The sequence below is a fragment of the Mustela erminea genome, chromosome 4 (genome assembly GCF_009829155.1).
Source record: "Mustela erminea isolate mMusErm1 chromosome 4, mMusErm1.Pri, whole genome shotgun sequence".
NCBI classification, from domain to species: domain Eukaryota; kingdom Metazoa; phylum Chordata; class Mammalia; order Carnivora; family Mustelidae; genus Mustela; species Mustela erminea.
The window spans coordinates 127,219,719-127,233,951 of NC_045617.1; the positions used below are offsets into that span (position 1 = coordinate 127,219,719).

At 47.2% G+C, this 14,233-nt stretch overlaps 2 protein-coding genes across 6 annotated transcripts; one reads left to right on the forward strand and one right to left on the reverse strand.

Moving 5' to 3' along the window:
* Positions 1–558: 558 nt before the first annotated feature.
* Positions 559–10,370, reverse strand: SERPINB9 (serpin family B member 9). 4 transcript variants are annotated; one of them, XM_032340959.1, is made up of 7 exons: positions 10,284–10,370; positions 7,718–7,895; positions 7,356–7,493; positions 6,878–6,995; positions 4,742–4,884; positions 2,786–2,941; positions 559–1,345 (listed from the first exon to the last, which is right to left on the reverse strand). In XM_032340959.1, the coding sequence occupies exons 2-7, from the start codon at positions 7,883–7,885 to the stop codon at positions 941–943; spliced, it is 1,128 nt and encodes a 375-aa protein (XP_032196850.1). In that variant the 5' UTR covers positions 7,886–7,895; positions 10,284–10,370; the 3' UTR covers positions 559–940. The 4 variants fall into 4 exon arrangements, with proteins under 4 accessions (XP_032196850.1, XP_032196849.1, XP_032196848.1 ...); XM_032340958.1 differs by having other exon boundaries at positions 10,224–10,327; XM_032340957.1 differs by lacking the exon at positions 10,284–10,370 and adding an exon at positions 10,064–10,153.
* Positions 9,245–13,658, forward strand: LOC116589071 (atherin-like). Of its 2 annotated transcripts, XR_004285171.1 has the most exons (3): positions 9,245–10,543; positions 12,483–13,000; positions 13,080–13,658. XR_004285171.1 is itself a non-coding variant. In XM_032340962.1 (2 exons), exons 1-2 carry the CDS (start codon positions 9,709–9,711, stop codon positions 12,506–12,508), a joined length of 861 nt encoding a protein of 286 aa, XP_032196853.1. In that variant the 5' UTR covers positions 9,245–9,708; the 3' UTR covers positions 12,509–13,658. The 2 variants fall into 2 exon arrangements, 1 of the variants encoding a protein (XP_032196853.1); XM_032340962.1 differs by having other exon boundaries at positions 12,483–13,658.
* The last annotated feature ends 575 nt before the right edge of the window (positions 13,659–14,233 follow it).

Consider the following 14,233-nt stretch of genomic DNA (forward strand, 5'->3'; position numbering starts at 1 on the left):
TTACTTATCGCTGCATTGTACATGGCACATAGACATGTGAAATACATCCCACCCCTGAGGAATTTAAGGTCTAGCTGGAGAACACAGATGATTAATAAATAAAGCAACCTCCATAAGAGAACTGCCCTCCCTCAGTATGCACTCAGAGTTCAAAGATGCACATCGCTTATGCAGAAAAGGAAAATATCCCTGGAGAAGACGCCATGAGAAATGAACTTTAAGAGCTGGGCAGGATTTTTGTTAGGGCTGGAGGTGGAGAAAACAGAAGAACAGCAGGCAAGGAGATCCCTTCAAGGGAATCCCTTCAAAGGGATCACAAGATAAGTGTAAGGACATTACCTTGTCCAAGCTAGCTGTCACAGAAACTACTCTGCTACTCTGGTAGGAAAGACCAGGTGTCAAAGACACCATGACTCCGCCCCTTTGTCTCCAATGCCTGAGGTCCTTTTTGCCACCTGCTCGGTGATGCGTGGAATGTCAACCCAAGATAAAATAAAAATGTGCATTAAAGCGGCTTTCTAAAAAGCCCAGGCACCAGGCAGACTATAAAACAGTAGCTCTAGCTAGCAGCATTTATTACCACTGAACAGGCTAAGGCAAGTCTGCCAACAGGATTTGAGGTACAAGGCAGAACAGTGTCACTAGAATGAATTACACGTGGAATGAGGGGGGAGTAAGTCTGGGGCCATCCAGGGAAACCTGACATTCGATCCTATGGGATTCGGAGTGTACTTTAAATACTACAGGGAATCATTAAGGTCTCTTGTCCCATGATCTTGGGGCCGACGAGTGGTCAGGATGGGGACGGCTGGGTGTGGACAAGCACGGGACAGAGATGCAGGAGGAATCTGCCCTCCCCTTTGCACTGGGCTTCACGGGCCCATCTTCCCGGGGCTGTGGCGCAGGACAGGAGGACACAGAAAGAGGGAAATGCTCACCTTTATGGAGAGGAAAACCTGCCACAGAAAAGAATAGTGTTGGCTGCGTTGTGCCTAATGAAGAAAAGGAAGGGGTGGTCGGCGCAGAACGTGGGGCCAGGGTCCATACAACATTCCACAGCCACGATGGCTGACGCGGCTGCGGCCTCCGAGCCTTCCTCATTCACCTCCACAAAACTCTTGTGCAGGAACTGGGACAGACACAGATCTTTCTCTCCTGACATGGCCGAGAAGTCAGCCGCGCCCTCCTGAAAGGCATCAACCATTCCCAGTCCCCGGAGCATGGATGCCATGTCATAATCCTCTTCCAGCTGAAATCTCGGAAGGGAAACTTCCACCTCTGTGCTCTGCATCCGATCTGGCTGGGTCCACGCTCTGAATTTCTCCAAAGTGAGACTTTTTTCCACCTGAAAGATCAGAATTAGACATTCAAACTCATACCTCTGTACATATGGACACACACGTCCTCTTCGGCATGGGTGGTGACGGTCACACAGGACCACGGGCACCTTTCTGCGCCAAGATATTTGTGAGACCTCGGACTTGTGCTATTCCAGCCACGGCTCCCCTGCCCAGCACGTGAGGCCGCGCAGAGGCACAGAGACAGGGCTGCGCCTCTTCTCACCCAACACTCTCTGTGAGACATCCATCCTGACAACGCTCAATGCCCTGCTGACTTTCACTGTCTTTTTTTCTTTTCTTTTAACTGTGCTTATTTTTGAAGATGAGGCATTGCTGGTAAGAAAAACGACTGGAAAACAAAGCGCTCTTGCCGGAGCTTTTTGCAAGAGGCACAATCCTGTGTACATTCTGAAGAGCACTCAGGTGGGAAGGACAAAGAGAAGCCCATGCCTGCAGCTCTGCTCCCAGAGGACCCTGAGGACAATGGGCGCACTGTGTGTGCCCCTCAGCGCCTGGACCTAGAACCTGCTGGGCCATGGCTGACTCACACTGAGGATCCACGCTGAAAGGAAGCAGAGTGAGTTGGGAGTGCTGTTTGGGACTGTTTCTGGCTCTACTCTCCTGAGTTTCAGGTATTTAAAATATAAAACAGGGCAGGGAGCCTGGGTGGCTCAGTGGGTTGAAGCCTCTGCCTTCAGCTCAGGTCATGATCCCAGGGTCCTGGGATCGAGCCCCGCATCAGGCTCTCTGCTCAGCAGGGAGCCTGCTTCTTCCTCTCTCTCTCTGCCTGCCTCTCTGCCTACTTGTGATCTGTGAAATAAATAAATAAAATCTTAAAATATATATATATATATATATAACACAGGGGCACCTGGGTGGCTCAGTCAGTTAAGCGTCTGCCTTTGCCTTAAGTCAGGAGCCCAGGGTCCTGGGCTCGAGCCCCACATCGTGCTCCCTGCTCAGTGGGGAGTCTACTTCTCCCTCTCCCTCCGCCTCTGCCCCACCCAACTGCTCTTGTGTGCTTGTATTCTCTCTCTCTCTCAAATCAAATCTTTAAAAAATAAATAAAATAATGCTAACAACAATGACTATGATAATAATAATGGATCACATTCATTCAGGGCTTATTAGGTACCAGACAATGTGCTAAGCTTGCTACTCGGACCACCCCCACTTTATCCTCATAATAACTCCCAGACAGATGTTACCACCATTCCCGTTTTTGAGGTGCGAAAACAGAGGTAAGGAATTTGGCAAGATCACATAGATAATAAGGGGAGCAGGGGGTCCTGCACGACAGTTTGGTTCCAGAGCTCGAGTGCCCAGATACCGTGCTCTGTGGCCTGGTGGCCCACATCACTGCCTTCAGAGGTAAACATAAACGTTGAAAGTGGAGAGTGGGTTCTAGCAGGAAGGGCACAAAGGGCACACCCCCGGATTCTCACCGAGCTTAGATCCACGTTCTCGTCCGGGAGCAGAACGATCATGCTCAGCTCCTTACCCACGTAGGGAAGCTCCAGGATCTGGGTCTGCACCTCTTTAATATAGGCGAGCTTAAACATAGCCTCCTGAAACATCATCAGCACTGGCCTTTGTTCCTTCTGTTGGGAAGGAACAGAGGAGCACGGAATTAAGGTTCTTGGAAGAGGCAACAGAATTTTCCAAAAGAGCTATAATCGACTCCAGGAGTGTTTTCAGCACCCATGATGGACACAACGTCCATGTGCTAAGTCTGACTCTTTCCCATCATCATTCTGAGCATCTCTGTCTGGTAAACAGATACAGCTCTAGCCTCAGCAAAAAGATGTTTTATTCAACAAAATAAATGTGACACCCTGCATTCTCCACAGGAGGAAATCAGATTTTCTTCCTGTAAAATACACCCAGCAAAGGGGCACCTGGGTGGCTCAGTTGTTAAGCATCTGCCTTTGGCTCAGGTCATGATCCCAGGGTCATAGGATCAAGCCCCACACTGGGCTCCCTGCTCATCGGGGATCCTGCTTCTTCCTCTCCTGCTCCCCCTGCTCATATTCCCTCTCAAGCTGTCTCTCTCTCTATCAAAAAAATAAATACATTTTTTAAAAAATATGCCTGGCAAATGTATCTAAGGAAACAAATAGAATCAAATACAATGAAATAGAAAATCATTTCTCTTAAACTGGAAAAAAAGTGTTTATGGTAAAGAGGAAGAGATTGAAGAGTTTCACAGCAGTATGACTGGTGGTTTACGGAGAGAGCCCATCAGGAAGCAGTCTGCCAGCAAGTAGAAAGATTTCTATGTCTCCTCCTGTATTTAAATCCAGTTGCCCCAGCTTTGATACTCTAATCCAAGGAAACGATTTTTTAAAAATACATAGGAGGTATATGCATGCAGAATTTAACTGCCGTACTATACTCATTAAAGGTTTAAAAGTTGATGTGGATCAACTATTAGAAAAATTAAAACAGTTTCTAAAATCATTGCTAAAAAATTTCTTCCCCTCCCCCTTTTGTAACTAGAGGGCTGATTATGGAAAGTACACCTTATAGCCCCCTCCAAAAAAGGTTTTACCTGTACAGGACAAGTTTCCTAATTGCATTAAAATGCAATTTTTTTTTAGGGGCTTGGAGATTTGGCAAGCTATTTTAATGCCTGCCTGAACTGAAGTTATATCTTAAGACTAACATATTTTTCAGTTAGTTTTAACATATTAAAAACTTATGATTATAAATGATTAACAATGATTAATTTAAAATAATTCAAGTCTAAAGATTTTTTATTTATTTATTTATTTATTTGTCAGAAAGAGAGCGAGCGAGAGCGAGCACAGGCAGACAGAGTGGAAGGCAGAGGCAGAGGGAGAAGCAGGCTCCCCGCCGAGCAAGGAGCCCGACGCGGGACTCGATCCCAGGACGCCGGGATCATGACCTGAGCCGAAGGCAGCTGCTCAACCAACTGAGCCACCCAGGCGTCCATAAAAAAAAAAAAAAAAAAAAAAAAAAAAAAAATTATTAAAATAATTCAAGTCTATATTTATTTAAAATTTTCAGCTATCTGATTGAAGAAAATTCACTCCTTCTCTCCACTCCCCTAACACATACACATATCACACTTCCTTAACACTTCTTTTTTTGCTTTTCTGTTAAGCAACTTGGGCTTAGAGGAAATCTGAAGTTTCCAAAACTAGGTGGCAGTAATGAATGCCGCCAAAATTAGAGGCATTAGGAGCAGTAGTAAAATGCAAAAACTCAGAGGCAGCAAATAATTTTTATTTCTCAGTGCTCTCCTCCTGAGCTTAAAATTTCATTCAGAAATGTGCTTTCAAAATTATTTCTAACCAATCATTTATGTCTTTACAAAGTTAACTTTTTCCAATCAATTTCTTCATGAAACTAGCACAATTTTTGAAAGCTTCTCTCACCTGGTTTATTTTAAAAGGCATTTCCCTTGTGTAGCTTTTGTTGAACTGTTCATCCCACCTTCCTTTGAAGTAGATGGCGCTGACAAGAACCAGCCTGGTGTCTGCACTGACTGAGTTACCTGGCAGCACCTCTCGAATTTTACCTTCCAGGAAAAGCAGAGAATATATTCAGTTGGTTTTCACAGAAAAAATTGTGATAAGGCTTATTGGCAGATCTTTGGTTATTAATCAAGAACACAACAGTCTTTTCATTTCCAAGTTTGCTGAGTTTTGACTCATATGTACAGAAATAAACAACATATACAAGTGGTTTTCACAGAAAAACACATACAAGTGGTTTTCACAGAAAAAATTGTGATAAGGCTTATTGGCAGATCTTTGGTTATTAATCAAGAACACAACAGTCTTTTCATTTCCAAGTTTGCTGAGTTTTGACTCATATGTACAGAAATAAACAACATATACAAGTGGTTTTCACAGAAAAACACATACAAGTGGTTTTCACAGAAAAAAATTGTGATAAGGCTTATTGGCAGATCTTTGGTTATTAATCAAGAACACAACAGTCTTTTCATTTCCAAGTTTGCTGAGTTTTGACTCATATGTACAGAAATAAACAACACATACAAGTGGTTTTCATGGTCAGGTCACCAGTGCTGTGGGAACACCCACAAGGTCGATGATGGTGAAACGTTTCTAAATCACTCAAAGTAAAATACAGCATGAGGTAGGACAACAAGGCAAGCAGGGATGGGCTGGGAGGGACTGGGGTTCTTTCAAGTGCTAAAATGGAGTGTTCGGTTTAATGCATCAAAGGTACAACTGGTGTTAACAGCCCACAACTACGCCCACATGTCAGAGGCAGCCAAAGGGGAAAGAGCTGAAAACGGGCAGCATGGGTGCCTTGAGGAGCTTCTGGAAGCATGTGGAAGAGATTTCACTATTTGATCCTCGAAACAAAACACCAGACACTCCTGGAAAAGATAAGGTGCTTAAGTGAAAGATACTCCCTTCTTCCCTAGATGCCTTTTCTTTTTTTTTCTTTTTTTTTTTTTAAGATTTTATTTATTTATTTGACAGAGAGAGATCACAAGTAGGCAGAGAGAGAGAGAGGAGGAAGCAGGCTCCCCGCTGAGCAGAGAGCCCGATGCGAGACTCGATCCCACGACCCTGAGATCATGACCTGAGCCGAAGGCAGCGGCTTAACCCACTGAGCCACCCAGGCACCCCCTAGATGCCTTTTCAATGAACTAAGAGCATCCCTGCTCATTTGCTGCCTCCAGATGCCATAAGTGGCGAATATTCCAAGAAGAAATAGTAGCAATAACTGCTAACTCTGTAAGGAAAGGCAACCTGTTGTTCTTTGTTGTCTTATGTATTGATAGAAATAGGAGTGTTTCTAGTGGTACTAAGTGGAGTTGGTGCAGAGGGCGCCCAATGGTTCAAACGTCACTGAACGTGCAGACCAAGATCAGAATGTGTCACTCTGTAAAACAGAAATGAATAAGGCTCAACGCCAAACAAAGGATGATTTCAGTCTGTAGAACTGATAAGTCCTGAGAGAGCCATTGGCCTACCAAATCTAGGTTCATCAAACCTAAGTAAGGGAGTGTACGTAGAAGACATGAAAGCTGCAACAGAATTAAGAATAAGTAAGCTTAATGGTCAGGGTAAAGGTGGTGGTAAGGAAGGTCCACAGAGAATTTCGAAGCCTAAGTGTATGTCTCAGAGAAGATTTAACCAATAGCCTCTTTCCCATGGGGGTGATGAGTTCACATGGGAACATTACAGGCTAAGTGAAAGTATATTTCAGGGTAAGTTATTGAACTGGAAACCTGGCTTATGAGTTTCTTTGGACATTTGTATCAGTCTTTCTGGTCCCAGGAGAATGGACAAAACTAAGTCTCTGTGGTTGAAAACCCTGAGCATCTGATCGGAACCACTGTGAGTCCATCAAGGTCGAAATATGCCAAGAGGCCCAGCCCGTGAGCAGACTCTGACCATCTGACACACACTAGTGTGATCAGAGCAGCAAGGAAAGCAAGGAGAAGAAGAGGGAGGGAAGGAGAACCAGGGGAAAGAGGGGAAGGCGGCGGGAGAAGGACGAAGGCGGAGGTAATAACATGTGATTCTGACCTTCAGTCTTTTTGGAGACCCAAGTGTTGATGTGTTCCCTGGACTGTTCTGCAGCACTGGCAAAGGGAAGCTGCTCCAGCTCGGCATGGTAGAACCGAAGACAGGATTCCTTAAAGGTCTTTGGAGAGAAAAGCATTCAGTATGGCTATCTTCCTAAACAGAAGTTTTAACTTCCAAGAAAATTCGAATCTTACATACATTTTATTAAAATGAGTATACATCTCTTAAAAATGGTCATATCTTAGTCTACTAAATACTAAAATATCAGAGTTTATAAATAGGTAAGTACCAAGCCATGAATAACAAGAAATGGCTAAATGAATTTGAGAAGTAATTCAATTTTAAATAACTCAAGGCACAGTGATGGAATGATGATTTCTTTTAAAAAATGTTTGCCATCATTTTCAGCTCTCCCAGATCTTGCTTTCTAACTCCATACTTTGACTACAACTTTAAACCTTCTGCTGACTCAACTTACCGAGAGGAATTCGCAAGTCTTTTCTCCAAAGAGCCTGTTGGCTATTCTGAGCAAGTACTGGGTGCCACATTTGTTCACTTCAGCAAGAAGTGACTGGAAATTCTGGTGAATGTCTTTCTCTGTGCTTAATGAGAGCGCCTGTTGAGAAAAATAATCTCAGTGAAGGAGACTCCCAGCATTCTCCTTTGTGTCTTGGTCCCCGGGCAGCCCCACTGGACAGAAATAAGCACAGGTGTGTGTACACACTCGGCTCCCCTCCCATCAGGCTTTATGGCCGTTCTGGAACCTGAGGTACGAAGCTGGGTGATGGACCCTAACAACCGAAAAGGCAGTCCCAACTGCGGGGTGAGAAGCAGGCTTACCTGGGCCATCTGGGCAGCAGTGTTTCCTTTTGCCCCCAGGAAGACCATGGCGAGGGCAGAGGAGATGCTCACAGGAGAATAAAACACGTTGTGTGAAGGGTTGTCTTGACATAGGATCTTGAAAAGCTGGATGGCAAAGGTGCCATTTGCTTCAGAAAGAGCATCCATTATGTGGGGTCTGAAGCCAGAGAATAAAGAGAAAGGCTGCCTCAACACACACCCTCCACACATTACTGACCTCACACGTGGCAATTTTGGAATTGTACTTTTTTTTTACATAATAAAGCTCGTAAATATCTTTTTTTAAAGATTTTATTTATTTGACAGACAGAAATCACAAGAGAGGCAGGCAGAGAGAGAGAGAGAGGAGGAAGCAGGCTCCCTGCTGAGCAGAGAGTCTGATGTGGGGCTCGATCCCAGGACCCGGGGATCTTTACCTGAGCTGAAGGCAGAGGGTTTAACCCACTGAGCCACCCAGGTGCCCCAAAAGCTCATAAATATTCTAAGTTGAAGAAAACACATTTCCTGTTGCTCTCTCCAAAAAGTAAGTCCAAATTTTAAGATAATTAGCTAACTGTCGCACTGGCAGAAGATCAAACCGGCTTGAGAGCCTTGGGGGAAATGAAGAGCAATGGTTCCCGGGCACAGACATACAGCACTCAGCCTCCAGAGACCAGGGAAACCCAGTCTTCTCCATAATACTCTCTTCTTCCATACATTTATGGAGAGAACTCCTGAGAGTTTCAGTTACACAACAGATCACAGTCTCTCATTAGGTGATTCTTGAGAAATGTTTGAGATGCTGGTAAGTGAAGAGAGAGAGGCTACAGCTGGGTATGAAATTGGCTGTGAGGGTCCCCCTGGCGCGGTGGGGCCAGGGGACAGCCAATGTGCTCTCCTGTTGGGCCGCCCACACCAGCACCCCCATAGCCAGTTAACTCTGGATATCTCATAACCCAACTCAGACTGCCCCACCATTGCTAGCCAGTGGCTAGGCATCACAGGACCCTCGGACCTCGGAACTAAACATGAAGACACTGCATGTTTTTGTTCCACAATTCTTGAGCTAACTCAGAAACACGGATTTGGGAGTTTTACTCCTTAGTCTCAGAAAAAGCTGCTAGAGTGAACTGTGCACGAGAGGGCGAAGCCCAGACCCGGGGAACGCCAGAATGGAGAGGTCAGGAGGAACAGAGAAGGGCCCAAGAAAGAGCAAAACCACTGAGAATGGGCCAGTAATCTGAGTAGCTACAGAGGTCAGAAGCATAAATGTGACTAGGCAGGTCTGTGACCAAACACCGCTCCCACCCCCCAGGCCACTCTTCTCCAGGGAATTAACTGAGTGTGGAAATGAGACCCTCACCCACGCAACGTCTGGTCTCACACCCTGGGAGATCTCCCAGACTTCTCTCCCGCCCTCATCCCCTCACACCCATCACCAAGGCTTGCCTTCTGCTGTCTACATGGCTCTTGCACCCCTCTATTTCTCTTGAGCCTGCACCGAGTGTAGACCACCTGCTCCCTTTCCCCAATGCCGCCTCAGAACAGAGCCACCCTCCTCCTCTTCCCCCGCCCCACATACTCCATTCCGACAGAAAAGCAGAGCCTTTCAGCCCTCCTCTTAAACCTCGGGGCCCTTACAATAAGCTAAGCTCACTTCGTTTACATGGCTGACGCTTCACCTGCCCGCCTCTGGCTCCAGCCTCCGCCTCTACCCACCCTGACCGCCTTTCATTCCCTCCAAATCATCCCTGGGCCTTTGAAAACACTGTTTATCCAACTCAGTGCTCCTACGCTGATGAATGGCACTCAGACCTCCTCTGCACTGGAACATCCTGGCGTCCAGAGACTTCTGAAGGCCCGCCCTAGACAGGGATCCCTTCGCCCGACCGCCGACCCCCTTCCTCCCCCAGCGAATTGCTGCTTGGCCCACTGTGGTCCCCCTGGACTGGAAGCTTTGCGGGGCGAGGGCCAGCAAGAGAGCTCGGGAAATGGGAAGTTCTCTACGAATTAGTGTGGAATGCCTGAAAGGATTAGGGTGGCTGAGAAGTGCTTGGATTTGCCGCTGCACACTGGGGATTTTAGCAGGAAAGAGGAGAGGTAGGGAGATGTCATTGCGCGGATCCCGAGGAGAGAGAAGGGGTGGGGAAGAAGGGCGGGTGGGAATGCGGCTGCAGGGCGGCGGGGCGACGGGGAAGAGGCGTGGGAAGAGCGGACAGAAGACCTACGCGGAGGGCCAGCGGCTGGGGCTAGCGGGGATCGGGAGGCACCGGCGGGGAGAGCGGCGCAGCCGCGCCGGCGCCACCGAGCAGCTGCGCCACCGTGCAACTGCGCCACCGGACCCACCGAGCAGCTGCGCCACCGAGCGCCGGTCTCCGTCTGCGTCAGCAGGGAGAGGGCCGGGTCGGCTCGGTTTCGCTCCCGGCCTGGCGTCCAGTCTCCCTGCCGGAGCGCGGGGGTGCTCCCGGTCCGCCGTCCCCGCCCGGCCCCAGAACGCCCCACTTGCCGCCTTCGGCACCGCGCCGCTCCTCCCGCCGCCGCCCTCCCGGCCGGATCCCAAGCCGACCTCTACAGCCGCGCCGCACGTCCCCGCTCCGGTGACTGGTACCCGCAGGCCTCTGCCCGCCCCCAGGGCCCGAGACCACCTCTCGGCTTCCGCCTCTGCGGGGGCGGCGCGGGGGCGGGGGGGCGGCGCTCGGCAAACCCCCAGGCGCTCCCTGGCCGGGCCGCGCGAGGGGGACCCTGCAACCAAAAGGGCTGGAGGCGCCCGCGGTCCGCCAGAGGCCTCCGAAACCGATTCAGAAAGCAAAGGCGTTCAAACTGCAGGTGATCCGGCTATGGCCGCTGCGCTGGCGATCAGTGGAGGCAAAAACCGGGCATGGGGGCAAGGGCAGGACGCGAAGAACGCAGAAGTCCTGGCTTTTCTACTCTCAGTCTCCCGTGTTAGAGTGGGAAGGGCTGTGAGTCTAAATTAGGGGGAGGCAAGCCAGGCAACTAACCGTAATTACCGAGGCACATACTCTTAACGGGCTAACCCCTGTACTCACCTGACCCTGCCTCCCTTTAAAAGAAAACATTTTAGCAGCTTTGTTGAAGTACACTTAATGCACCATAATATTCACCCTTTAAAAGTATACATTTCAGGGACATCTGGGTGGCTCAGTCGGTTAAGTGTCTGCCTTCCTTGCGCTCAGGTCTTGATCTCAGGGTCTTGGGATCCAGCCCCCAGTCAGGCTCTCCTTCTGCTCCTCACCCACGCTAATGCTCTCTGTCTAGGTCTGCTCTCTCTCTGAAAAACAAAAACAAAAACACCTTAAAATACGCTTGTTTTAAAAGAAAAAGTATACAGTTAATTAGTTGTACACTAATACTAGATAGTTGTACAACTATCCCCACCACCTAACTTCAGAACATTGTATCACCTAAAAAAGAAACTCCGTGCCCATTAGCGATTATTATCTATTCCCTCCTCCTCCAGCCCGTGGCAACCATTTATCCATTCTGCCTAGTTTTGCCTATTGTGGGCATTTCAGGTAGGTAGATTCATATATGACACAGTCTTTTGTGACTCCCTTCTTTCACTTAGCATGGTGTTCTCAACGTTGATCTTTGGTGGTTCAAGGTAACAGCTACCTGTCTTTGATTTCTTCTTGTGACTGATAATGTAATAATATTGAGTGCATACACGTATATATCCATTTTGATTGTTCATTCATCAGTTGGTAGACATTTGGGTTGTTGCCCTCTTGTCTGTTATGAATAATGCTACTATGAACATTCACATATAAGTTTTGTGTAGACATATATTTTCGTTTCTCTTGAGTCTGTACCTGGAGTGGAATTGTTAAATCATATAATAAGTCTATATTTAACCGTTGGAGGAAATGTCAAAATATTTTTCAAAGCAGGGGCACAATTTTACCATCATCATTGTATGTGGGTTTCAGTTTCTTTTTTAATTTTAGCCGTCAGAGTGGGTGTGAAGTGCTATCTCATTATGGCTTGTAGTTATATATTTCCCTGATGTCTAATGATGTTGAGCATTGCTTTTTTGTCATGTGTTTACTGGCTCTTTGTGAGAGAAAAATCAATTCAAGTACTTTGCTCATTTTCTTTTTTCTCTTTTTAAAGATTTAATTTATTTATTTGACAGACAAGTAGGCATCTGAACTTCTCAGATGTCAGTGCTTTTTCCATGTGGAAAAGCAGAGTTAAATCATAAAATCCACATGACAACATCATGGGCCCATGTACACACTTATTATCCCCCTCCTGTCTCCCAGCTCCACAGCCCCTGTTCAACTAGGTGGTAGGTTCTGGTCCAAGACAATGCACAGACACTTTTCTTCTTATAAACACACCAAGACTCTTCCGAAATTGGCATGTTTTCCCTATCCAAGGGACACAATAGTAAAACAGCTAGAAAATAACTGAGACCAGCAGAGGTTTTCTTCTTCTTCTTCTTCTCCTCCCCCACCCTTCTTCTTCTTTTTAAAGATTTATTTATTTATTTGTGGGGGGAGGGAAGCAAAAGAGCACAAGCAGGGGTGGCAAGGAGGAGAGAATCTCAAGCAGACTCCCCCACTGGACATGGGGCTCGATCTCTTGACCCTGAGATCATGACCTGAACCAAAAGAGTTAGACACTTCATCAACCGAACCACCTAGGGACCCCCAGCAGCAAAATTCCTGTTTGCCCTCACATACCTGCCCTGGAGTTAGCATCTGGTCCCCCAAGAGCTGTCACTCATTCTGTGTGTCCACAGGGAAGGAAGGAAGAACAGAGAGGTGACCTCCATTTGCATCTGCTCCTCCCCTGTGAGGGCTTCTCTTCAGTGACAACTCATGGAACACCAGCTCTAGTCCCAGTCTCTCCTCATTTTCTCCAAGTAGCCATGACAGGTCTCATCCGTGGCCCCACAAAGGAAGCACATTCTGGTCCCAGGAGAGAAGGCGGGAAATCAGGCAGGCCCCCTCAGCATCCCGGGCAGGGGGGAGCTGGAAGCAGCTCCTACCTGTGGCAAGAGGCCATTCTTAAACTTCCAAGAACTTTGCAAGTCAGTTGTCAAAGTCTTGGTAATAGAAGTCAGCCGTGGTGAGAGTGTTTACTCCACAGGAACCAGCAAACACTATTATTCAGGGCTTCCTCCTTCCCTCACCCCAACACATGCACACCGCCTCTGGGTGTGCCTAGCCAGTCTGCTAGCACATTGATCCTGTATCTCCTGCCTACGAGTTTACTTCGCCCTCCTGGATTCCCTTTCTTCCTGGCAGAGAAAAAGATGTAAGTTCCTCACCTGTACTTAAGATTCTTGCTACTCAAAGTGTGGTCCACCGACTAATAGCATCTGTACTATGTGCAGTCTTGTTAGAAATAAAAACAGGAAGGCGACACCCAGACCTACTGAACAGAGACAGTATCTAAGCAAGATTACTAAGGCAGCCATAACAACGGAGCCTAGATCCAGTGGCTTAAACAACAGAAATCTATTTACTCGCGATTCTGGAAGCTGGAAATCCAAGATCAAGGTGTCAACAGATTTGGTTTCTTCTGAGGCCTCTCTCCTTGGCTTGTGGATGCCTATCTCCTTTCTGCATCTTCACATGGCTCTTCCTCTGTATCTATCTGTGTCCAAGTGTCCTCCTCTTAAAAGGACCTCAGTCATGTCAGGTGAAGGCCCACCCTAATGATCTCCTTTTTTACTTTTATCACTTCTTTAAAGACCCTGTCTCTAAGTACAGTCACATTCTGAGCACAGGGGGTAAGGACTTCAATATATGAATTTTGGGGAAAACAACTCAGCCTATAACAATTTGTATCCATATTAATGTTTGAGAAACACTGTCTGGATCAATCCCTACCCTGTCTTTCAAGACTCTTGTTCAATAATTACTGGGCCTTCAACAAACCCTTCCCTTCAGAATAAAAAATAATGTCCTTACATTTTTGGCATAGTCTCTTCTTAGCTTCATCAACCCGTCCATACCAGCAGTTCCAATTTTGAATACGCAGTAGAAATGCGTACGCAAGGGGCTGCCTGGCTGGCTCAGTAGAGCATCTCATTCTTGATCTTGGGATCCTGAGTTGGGGACCCAATTTGGGTATAGAGATGGCTTTAAAAAAGAAAGAAATACACATGTTCACCAAAAGACGTGCAGTGGTCTTCATCCAGCACTACTTGTGATAATCCAAAGTCGGAAACTCCTGGAATGCTGTCTAGTGGATGGATTGAAAGAAATGAGCTCAGGCTGGAACCCACGAACACTCAGACTCATTGCCGTGGGCTTACCATGCCGGATGAGTATTGTCCTCACGAAGCAGAATGACATTAGGTCCTGGCTGTGCACAGGGCAGTCCCAAGTCCTGGGTTTGCACCTCTCTACATACCCTGTTTTAAATTTAGCTTGCTTGGGCGCCTGGGTGGCTCAGTGGGTTAAGCCGCTGCCTTCGGCTCGGGTCATGATCTCAGGATCCTGGGATCGAGTCCCATATCGGGCTCTCTGCTCAGCACGGAGC

Bases quoted from the DNA above. Each gene is read 5' to 3' on its own strand.
- SERPINB9 (XM_032340959.1), bottom strand. From the start codon at position 7,885: ATGGATGCTCTTTCTGAAGCAAATGGCACCTTTGCCATCCAGCTTTTC. The intron at 6,996-7,355 runs GTAAGTTGAGTC...TTCTCTCCAAAG, and splicing joins AGACTTGCGAATTCCTCTCG to ACCTTTAAGGAATCCTGTCT. The intron at 1,346-2,785 runs GTGAGAATCCGG...CTGATCTTTCAG, and splicing joins AGAACGTGGATCTAAGCTCG to GTGGAAAAAAGTCTCACTTT.
- LOC116589071 (XM_032340962.1), top strand. From the start codon at position 9,709: ATGGGAAGTTCTCTACGAATTAGTGTGGAATGCCTGAAAGGATTAGGG. The intron at 10,544-12,482 runs GTGATCCGGCTA...GTGTGTCCACAG, and splicing joins CAAAGGCGTTCAAACTGCAG to GGAAGGAAGGAAGAACAGAG.